Genomic DNA, 10029 nt, shown 5'->3' with positions numbered 1-10029 from the left:
TGGGGATACCAGTATGGCTATGGGGACACCAGCATCGCTATGGGGATACCAGTATGGCTATGGGACACCAGCATCGCTATGGGGACACCAGCATTGCTATGGGGACACCAGGATCTATGGGGACACCAGGATCTATGGGGACACCAGCTCTATGGGGACACCAACACAGCTATGGGGATTCCAGCATTGCTATGGGGACACCAGCACAGCTATAGGGATACCTATATGGCTATGGGAATGCCAGCACGGCCATCGGGATACCAGTACAGCTATGGGAATGCCAGCATGGCTATGGGGACACCAGCATTGCCATGGGGACACCAGCACAGCCATGAGGACACCAGAATTGTTATGGGGACTCCAACACAGCCATGGGGATATCAACACAGCCATGGGGACACCTGTATGTCTATGGGAATGCCAGCACAGCCATGGGGACACCAACACAGCTATGGGGACACCAGCACAGCTATGGGGACACCAGCACAGCTATGGGGACACCAACACAGTCATGGGGACACCAGAATTGCCATGAGGACACCAATGTGGCCATGGGGACACCACCATGGACACCAACACAGCCACGGGGACAACACCATGACCCAGTGGACACCAGCATGTTTAATTGTGCAGTGTAAGGCATGAGGGTGCCCCCTGCTCCCCATGGTGCTGTGAGCCAAAGGTGGGCGCTCAGCCCTTGGCCTGGCTGGACATTGGGGTCTATTTCTCCATCCCCCACAGCTTGTGGGGCCGCAGCCTCCAACCCACAGGGAAGGAGCCCCGGGGAGCAGAGCCCCTCTTTTGGAGTCAGTCATCAGCAGAGCGTGTTCCAGAGCTGCAAATTAAAGCTCTGATTCAACCATGCCGTGACTCACCCCTTTGCCATCCCATAAGCTCATAATGGCTGGCGTTGCTCATCTGCCTCAAATACCTGAAGCTCCAGTTCCCTCCCCCCCCCCATAATGCCCTCGGGATGGGTTCGACCCCCATCTCACCCCACTGCTGTGTGGCTTTGGGGGCTGGGGGTGCCTGGAGACCCCAATAACGCCAACCCAGCCCAGCAGCACCGACCCCCAACACAGAGTGGGGCAGCACTGGGTGGTGAGCTGAGCATCCACGTGTAGGGCAGCATCACGTGCAGCCGCCCTCCTGGCTTCGGTCGTCATCTGAACACACCACAAGGCCCCAAACGGAGGCATTTCCAGGATATTCTCGTGTCTGTCTTATGGGGTGAGTAACTGCTGCTAATGAGGGAGGACTAACGATGGCTCCAGGGATGGGCTGGAGCTGCTGAGCAACCTGCAAAGTGCACGAGGCCGTGGGGTGGATGGATGGATCCTAAGGAGCGTCCTCATGGTCCTTGTGCCCACATTGCCATGTCCTCATGCCCCTTGTGCCCCCAGGCAGTGCAGCCATACTGCCAGCACCAAGGACAGGACAGAGATAGGACAGCAATGGGATGGCAATGGGACAGTGGTGGGTCAGCAATGAGGCAGCAATGGGATGGCAATGGGGCAGCAATGGGGTCAGTCATGGGGCAGCAATGGGACAGCAATGGGATGGCAATGGGGCAGCAATGGGGTGGCAATGGGGCAGCAATGGGATGGCAATGGGGCAGCAATGGGGTCAGTCATGGGGCAGCAATGGGACAGCAATGGGGCAGTGATGGGATGCCAATGGGGCAGTGATGGGTCAGCAATGAGGCAGCAATGGGATGGCAATGGGACAGTGGTGGGATGGCAATGGGGCAGCAATGGGGTCAGTCCTGGGGCAGCAATGGGACAGCAATGGGATGGGAATGGGGAAGTGATGGGTTGGCAATGGGGCAGCAGTGGGATGCCAATGGGATAATGGTGGGATGCCAATGGGTCAGTCCTGGGATGGCAATGGGGCAGCAATGGGGACAGTGATGGGATGGCAATGGGACAGTGGTGGGGTGGCAGTGGGGCAGCAATAGGATGGTAATGGGATAGAGATGGGATGGCAATGGAACAGGAGTGGGGCAGCAATGGGACCATGATGGGACGGCAGTGGAGTAGCAGTGGGATGGCAGAGGGGCAGAGATGGAATGGTAATAGGACAGTGATAGGATGGCAGTGGGATGGAGATAAGATGATGATGGGGCAGTAATGGGATGGTGATGGGACAGCAGTGGGATGGCAGTGGGGTGGCTGTGGGATGGCTGTAGGACAGTGCATGCCAGCAGCTGGACCTGCACTCAGGCAGTTGCTCTGGGTGCTACTGGGAGGGCTCTGCGTGGCTTTGGGTTCCCCCACTGCAGATCTGGGGTCAGTGTGGGGGGTTGTGGGGCAGATGGTGACACCGTCACTGTCACCGGATGGGGCTCACTGGCTCCCAGCATTGCTCCGGGGCTGCTTGGGGCTGCAGGGCTGTGTGCATGACATGCAGCCCGGGGAGGTGACAGTGCCATTCCCCAGCTGTGTGTCACCTGCTCTAATAACACCCTGTGCTCCCGCGCTGCCTTTCATCTCAGTGCCCTCCTTGGTGGCCCTGGTGGCTCACAGCACCTCCCTGGGGTGGCATCGTGGCTGTCATCCATCAGTGCTATTTCCGGCAGCCAAAGGGGCTGCGGGAGCCACGGGGGGACCCCACAGAGTGGGGGTGGGCTCAGCCTTAACTTGGCTGGTGTGGGGACACCCCCCGTGGTGGGGTCACTCAGCCAAGGGCTGGGAGCAATGGCTGCAGCTCATAGGTGGGATAAGGCCTTCATCCTCATCATCCTCCCCTCCTCGTCATCCTCACCTTGTCCTTCTCATCCTCCCCTTCTCCTCATCCTTACCTTCTCTTCCTCCTCTTCACCTCTTCCTCCCCATCCTCACTTCCTCCTCTTCCTCACCATCTCTTCCTCCTCCTCTTCATCTCACTCTTCCCATCCTCATCTTGCCCTTTTCATCCTCACCACCTCCTCCTCCTCCTCATCTCATCCTTCCCATCCACACCTCATCCTCCTCACCTTCACCTCCTTTTCCTCGTCATCATTGCATGGATGAACTTGGTGATCCTGCAGGTCTTTTCCAACCTTGGTGATTCCATCATCCTCATCCTTTCCTTGCCTTCCTCATCCTCACCTCTTCCTCCTCATCCTCACCACCTCCTCATCCTCATCTTCACCTTGTCCTCATCTTCACCACCTCATCCTCCTCATCCTCACCTTCTCCATCCTCACTTCATCCCCCTCATCTCTACCTTGTCCTCTTCATCCTCACCACCTCACCCTCCTCATCCTCACCTCCTCTTCCTCATCCTCATCCTCATCCTCACCTCATCCACATCTTCACCTCATCCTCCTCATCCTCACCTTCTCTTCCCCATCCCCATCCTCACCTCATCCCCATCCTCACATCTCACTGCTCCCCCATGCACACAGCAGGGAGCTGCAGGGTTCCAGCAGTGCCACCAATGGTGCAAACAGGAGGCAGCTGGGAGCCGTGTTTGCTGAAGGAGGTTACAGACACAGCTGGGATCCACCTCCTAAATCCACAGCAGGCGTGGGGCAGCAGGAGCTGCATGGGGACAGACGGGCTGTTCCCTCCCAGCCCTGCACACAGTTCTGCAGCTCAGCACCCACAAGGGCTGGGAAGGGCCCCCAATGGGACACTGCTCTGTCCATAGCCACCAATGTGTCCCCTGTGCCCAAATCCTGGGCTGTGCCATGTGCCAAGGGACCCCAGGGCCACAGTTTGGGCTCCTGCTCAGCACTATCAGGCACTGCAGTGTATCATAGGGCATCCCATGGCATCACAGGGCAGGTACCGGGCACTGGGGGCTCAACACAGGGCACATGGGACAGGGGATGTGGGATGGGGAACATGGGATGCAGGATATGGGAGATGGGACGTGGAACACAGAGCAGGGAAGGGATGCTCTTCTGATTTCCTTTGAAGCACTTTGACTGGTCCAGCAGCCTCTTGGGAAGCTCCTCCTGATCCAACTCTCCTGCTGGTGCCACCAAAGGGGTTTTGCAACAGAGTTCCATGGAAAACCCCTTTCACTCCCTGCACCCCACACCCTACAGCTGCACGGTGCCCCAGGGTTCACCCAACACACCCAGCTCAACACAATATCCCCCTCCAGCAGCTGTTATGGGCTGTTATGGGGCACACTGAGCCCAGTCCTGGCTGCCCCACATCTGTCCTGTCTTTCAGTTCCTCTTGCACAACAGCTTTGTGGCTTTCCAAGGAAGCACCTGGCACATGGGGCTGGGTCCTGCTTGGGTGGCACCACTCTAATGGGAGAACAGGGTGATGGTGGGGGGTGGGTGCTGAGGGAGACCCCAGGGCTGGGGGATCCCTGAGGACTAGGACATGAATTGGGGTTTGGGATCCCAAAGTGCAGCAGCATCACCCGACCTGATGGGCTCCATGGTGGGATACCAATGGGGCAGCAGGTTGGTTATCAATTGGGGATCACTGGGTGGCTTATGGAGTATCAATGGGGCATCAATAGGATGTTAAGGTGGTATCAATGAGACACTAGTAGGGTGTCAATGGGGCGTCAGCTTGGTATCAATGGGACATCAATGGGATGCCGGTGAGATGTGAAAGGGATGTTAATGGAGCATCAGTTTGGAATCGATTGGAAACCCAGGGCTGCCAATGGAACATCAAAAGGGCATCAATGGGGCATCAATGGGGCATCAATGGGTGTCAATAGGGCCTTAAGGGGTATCAAATCAGTGTCAGTGGGGTGTCAATAGGGCGCTAAGGGGCATCAATGGGGCATCAATGGGGTGTCAATAGGGTTCTAAGGGGCATCAATGGGGTGTCAGTAGGGTTCTAAGGGGCATAAATGGGGCATCAATGGGGTGCCAATGGGGCGCTAAGGGGTATCAGTGGGGCATCAATGGGGTATCAGTAGGGCTAAGGGGCATCAATTCAGTGTCAATGGGATGCCAGTAGGGTTCTAAAGGGGCATCAATGGGGCATCAATAGGGTGCTAAGGGGTATCAATGGGGCATCAGTGGGGTGCCAATGGGGCTCTATGGCTATCAGTTCGGTGTCAATGGGGTGGCAATAGGGCGTGCCGTGTATCTCGGCCGGGTGTCCCCACAGCCCCCAATCCGGGGCGCGGTCCCTTTAAGGCTCCGTACCAGTGGGCGTGGCTAACCGCCGTAGCCCCGCCCATTTCCCTTCACCCCGCCCCTTTCCCTTTCCTCTATTCCAATTGGCTCTCCATCGAGGGACGGGATGTGGACATCCACCAATCAAAGCGCAGGAGGAGCACTAAAACCCACCAGCGATTGGCAGATGGGCTTGAACCAATGAGGACGCGCGGCGGGGCTGCTATATAAACCCTCGTAGTGGGCGCGGGCAGCGCAGTGCTGAGCTGACGGGCGGCGGGCGGGAGCTGAGCGGAGCGGATCGGGATCCTGCAGCGCCCCCCGGGGTCCGCAACCGCCCGCAGCTCCCCCCGCTCCGCACCGGCTCCATCCATCCCCCCGTTTATACCCCATTATATCCCGGTTATTGCCGTGGTTGTGATGCTGCCGCCGGAGGTGGTGCCGGGTGGGTCGGCTCGGTTCAGCGTGCTGACATGGGAACAGCTGCAGAGATTGGAGCAGATCCTGGGGGACGCGGTTCCGATCCACGGCCGGGGGAACTTCCCAACGCTGTCAGTGAGACCCAGAACCATCGTGCAGGTGAGAACCGGGTCGGAACCGGGTTGGGGGCATTAGAGCCCAGTATTGACATGGAGCAGGTTCGGTTCGGGGCCGGGTTGGGGGGCATTAGAGCCCAGTATTGCAATGTACCAGGTTCGGTTCGGTCCCACCCCCTCCTTGTGGTCACTAGAGCCCAGTATTGCGATGTACCAGGTTCGGTTCGGTCCCCCCCCCTTGGGTTTCTTGGTGTTGGTTTATAACCGAAAACCCAATAACAGGGGGTTTAATATTCAACTGACAGCGGTGCGTTCCTATAAGAGGAGCTGCTGCATTATTCATGTTTGGGGAGGTAACCTTCGTTCTTCGGTAATGACTCATCAAATGGAACATCGGGCATCTTGGGCTTCTAATTACAAAGGACGTTCGTTAAGACGAACCTCGGCCGGATCTCCCAGCACTGAGCTGGATAGACCCCCCCCCCCCCTTAACCCCCTCTTTAACCCCCCTTAACCCCCCTTTAACCCACCCCCCCGGGTGCCCCGCTGTGTTTCTGTGCTGCTTTCCTTCTTTCCCCCTTGTTTTTGGGTCCTACAGCTCCTATGTGCAGCCCAAGTTCCTGCTCTAGGGTTCTAATATAGCATCCCCCCCTGTGTCCATAAAGGATGCTGCCCCAGCTCCTTCCCGCAGTGTTTAGGGCTGAGTAATCCCTACTAGTAACCCCAAAGGCACTCGTTGGCCATAGAGAGCAGCAGGTTGGGGGTTGGGGTAGGGCTGCCTGTCAGAACCAATTAGCCCAACCACAGTGGAGGTGAGGCACGGCTTTGGGAAGCAGGTCAGCAGCTGGGTAACCCTGCAAATATCTGCCCCTATGGGGTAAAGCACATTCCTGCCTGCTGGGGGAGGGGGGGGTCTGCTCAGTGGGGTCACAGTGGGGTTGTTCCCCACTCAGTGCTTTGCAGAGCTGTCAGCCCCCAGTGTGGGGTCTCAGCTATGGGGCTGGAGCTCTGTAGCCCTTGAGATGGATGTAGGATCGAGCCCATCCTTGGGCTGTGCCTGGGGAGTTAAACTGGGACGAGCCCTTCTCCCAGCTCTGTGATCTGGATCTCACATTGAGCCCCATTGAGTTGCATTGCTGGGAGCTCAGTGACCATCACAGCAGCCCATATAGATCTCATGTGGGTTCAGCTCTCTGTATGTAAACCCCTCCTGGATCTGAGGAGTCCATTCCTCCTTTAGAGGACAAACGTGTCCATGTGCTGCTGGGGACTTGGGACTTCCGACGGCTCGTGGCTCCCTGGTTAACTGTTGCCCAGCATGTGACCGTGGCCGTGGGGCTGGCGTGGGGCCCGGGCACATCTCCAGCCTGAGCAGCAGTTCCTAATGTCAGAGAGCAGAGTGGAAATGCCAGCAGTGTGGCTGCATCGGGACAGCGAGCAGCCTCCCGGGGTTTAGGATTTAACAAGTTGTGGGACGGTTGTAGGAGCCTTTTGTCATAACATACCTCCCTGCAAGGGCAGCTCAGGGTCAGTGCAGCACTATCACTATCTCACTGTGCTCCTTCACCCCCCTGTGCTGCTTCCTAAGCAAAGCACGGAGCTGCAGCGTGTCCATGGGGGGATGGGGTGCCTTGGTGAGGGGTGACTGCTGTCTATACCCTAAACTTGGGCACTTCCAGCACCAGGTGAGGTTTGCAGGGCTCTATAATTGCAGGAAGGAGAAATGAAAGGGATGGAGGGGGGGTGAGGTTTGTATCTTCCTCCTGCCTCCCTGTGAGCCCTGTTAAATGACAGGCTGTGTCCGTGGTGGTTCATTGTATGGTCTTGGGGTGATCCCAACCTGCTGCCTGTTAAGTAATCAAGCTAATGATTCAGCCTCATACTCAATGAACAAAGCTGTGCAGGTAGGGGTGGGTGTGCCAGGGCTGAGCATTAACATTGCTGGAGTAACACCCGTCAGATGAAAGCTGCCTCCTGTGCTTGATAGCACGCCAAGTTCAGCACGAAGCTCTGACACACTGGAAATTGTTAGGATACACTTACTAGTTAGGACACGAACCTGCCAGGGCTTTGGAGTGCTTCTGGCATCTTGATTTGCCTCTAATTAATCTTGACAGGTAAAAAGGGGATGGATGGAATGAGATCAGTGGGGATGGCAGCCACCCTGTGCCCAGAGCCCTTGGGGGGAGCAGAGCCTGATGGCCACAAGGAGCAGCTGGGGTGGGATGGAGGGCAGGGAAGGGCACACAGAATTGCAGGGAGACCCTCTGATGTGAGGGATCGATGCATGAGACCCCCCCCAAGCTGCTGGCACAGCTCTGGATGCTCCCAAAGCGACCCATTTCTGCTGGGTTAGCTCTTTATTTTGCTTTCTTGCACTGGGGTGACCCATATAAGCAATGGGGAGCAGACCCTGGTGCTGGGCTGGACTGGGGATGGGTGCTCACTTCTCATCTCCTCTCTTTGATCCCTCAGGTTGTCCGCAGTCGGCTGGAGAAGAAAGGGATCGTGGTGCACAACGTGAGGCTGAACGGCTCGGCTGCCAGCCATGTGCTGCACCAGGACAGCGGGCTGGGCTACAAAGACCTCGACCTCATCTTCGGGGTGGATCTGAAGACTGAAGATGTCTTCCAGCAGGTGAAGGACGTGGTGATGGATTGCCTCCTCGACTTCCTCCCCGAGGGGGTCAACAAAGACAAGATCACCCCCATGACCCTGAAGGAGGCCTATGTGCAGAAGTTAGTCAAGGTGTGCAATGAGACCGACCGCTGGAGCCTCATCTCCCTGTCCAACAACAGTGGGAAGAACGTGGAGCTCAAGTTCGTGGACTCCCTGAGGAGGCAGTTTGAGTTCAGCGTGGATTCCTTTCAGATCATCCTGGATTCCCTTCTGCTCTTTGGGGAGTGCTCGGAGAACCCCATGGCTGAGAACTTCCACCCCACGGTCACCGGGGAGAGCATGTATGGGGACTTTGAGGAGGCCATGGACCACCTGCGCAACAGAGTCATCGCCACCCGCAACCCGGAGGAGATCAGAGGGGGGGGGCTCCTGAAGTACTGCAACCTCCTGGTGAGGGGCTTCAAACCCAAATCCGAGGTGGATATGAAGGCTCTGCAGCGCTACATGTGCTCCAGGTTTTTCATTGACTTCTCAGACATCGGCGAGCAGCAGAGGAAGCTGGAGTGTTACCTGCAGAGCCACTTCGTGGGCATGGAGGACAAACGTTATGACTATCTGATGACTCTGCGCAGAGTTGTAAACGAGAGCACAGTCTGTCTCATGGGACATGAGCGAAGACAGACTCTGAACCTCATTGCCACGCTGGCCGTGAGGGTCCTGGCTGAGCAGAACATCCTCCCCACTGTCACAAACGTCACCTGCTACTACCAACCAGCCCCATACGTCAGTGAGATCAACATCAACTACTACGTGACCCACGTGCAGCCCTTCCTGCCCTGCAATCAGTCCTACCCAACGTGGCTGCCCTGTAACTGAGCCGGGATGAACTTCAAGGGCTGCCCCTCCAGGTGTTCCCTTATTTGGGGTGGGGGGGAGCCAGGACTGCAACAAAAGGAAACTTCACTCTTGTCCCCCGTCCCCCCCCACAGCCTGTGTTGCTGCTGGGGGTGGTCAGAGCCAGGCCTGCACACTGTGATGGGACGTGCAGTGCTATGGGAGCTCGGATGGGGAGATGTATTGTAGGCAATGGGGAGGGGGGTTGGGGAAGGGATGGGGGGGGGGGGGGGGGGGGGGGGGGGGGGTGGGCTGTGAGGGGGAGATTGTAGAGTTCCGGTGAGGTAGATCTGCACTGCCCTGAGATGGATCTGAATCTTTGTTTTCCTTGTGTTTTTTAGTGCAGGGGTGTTGGGGTGTGTGCAGACTTGTGGTTTCTGATGTGAGAAGCCAGAGTGGCGAATTCCTGTGAACGGACCAAAGAATCCTGTTTAAGTGCCTGTAAACAATATAAACACAACTGTACTGTAAACCTGATCTAGAGAGATAGAGATATTATAGATATATTTTTGGCAGGGGTTTGACATCCTGAGAGCTCGAAATGGGGATGTCCTGCGTGGAAAGTGTTTCTGTTGTAATGGGGGGGAGGGGATGGGGGGGGGTCGTGAGATCATTTCTAGTAGCCTCGATGGAGGAGGGAGAGTGGGATTGCAGCCATGTATTGCCGGGGTTCTGGCTTGGATTGACTGCGTGGAAATGCCTGTAATGGGGGGGATGCTGCAGGGGGGTACGTGGTTTGACTGAAGCTCTTCATCCAGAGCCATAAGGTTGGATTTGTCTGTGGAGGCCGATGCAGATCAGTGTGGGAGCCCCGGGCTGTGCGGGGTGCTGTGTTATTTTTCCTAGGGGAATGGGAAATGCTGCTTTTCTTGGCACACGGCGTGGCGTCACGTTTGGGGC

General features: G+C 56.9%; 1 protein-coding gene across 1 annotated transcript; it reads left to right on the top strand.

The window, feature by feature from the left end:
- The first annotated feature begins 5305 nt into the window (after window positions 1-5305).
- Window positions 5306-9328, top strand: TENT5B (terminal nucleotidyltransferase 5B). The gene is made up of 2 exons (XM_015883753.2): window positions 5306-5659; window positions 8092-9328. The coding sequence occupies exons 1-2, from the start codon at window positions 5501-5503 to the stop codon at window positions 9109-9111; spliced, it is 1179 nt and encodes a 392-aa protein (XP_015739239.1). The 5' UTR covers window positions 5306-5500; the 3' UTR covers window positions 9112-9328.
- The last annotated feature ends 701 nt before the right edge of the window (window positions 9329-10029 follow it).

The sequence above is a fragment of the Coturnix japonica genome, chromosome 23 (genome assembly GCF_001577835.2).
Source record: "Coturnix japonica isolate 7356 chromosome 23, Coturnix japonica 2.1, whole genome shotgun sequence".
Classification (NCBI taxonomy): domain Eukaryota; kingdom Metazoa; phylum Chordata; class Aves; order Galliformes; family Phasianidae; genus Coturnix; species Coturnix japonica.
This window is presented reverse-complemented; position numbering and strand designations above follow the sequence as displayed.

What these genes read in the sequence shown, in the direction of transcription:
- TENT5B (XM_015883753.2), top strand. Translation starts at nt 5,501, where the DNA reads ATGCTGCCGCCGGAGGTGGTGCCGGGTGGGTCGGCTCGGTTCAGCGTG. An exon ending in GACCCAGAACCATCGTGCAG is followed by an intron (nt 5,660 to 8,091) that starts GTGAGAACCGGG and finishes TTGATCCCTCAG; the next exon opens with GTTGTCCGCAGTCGGCTGGA.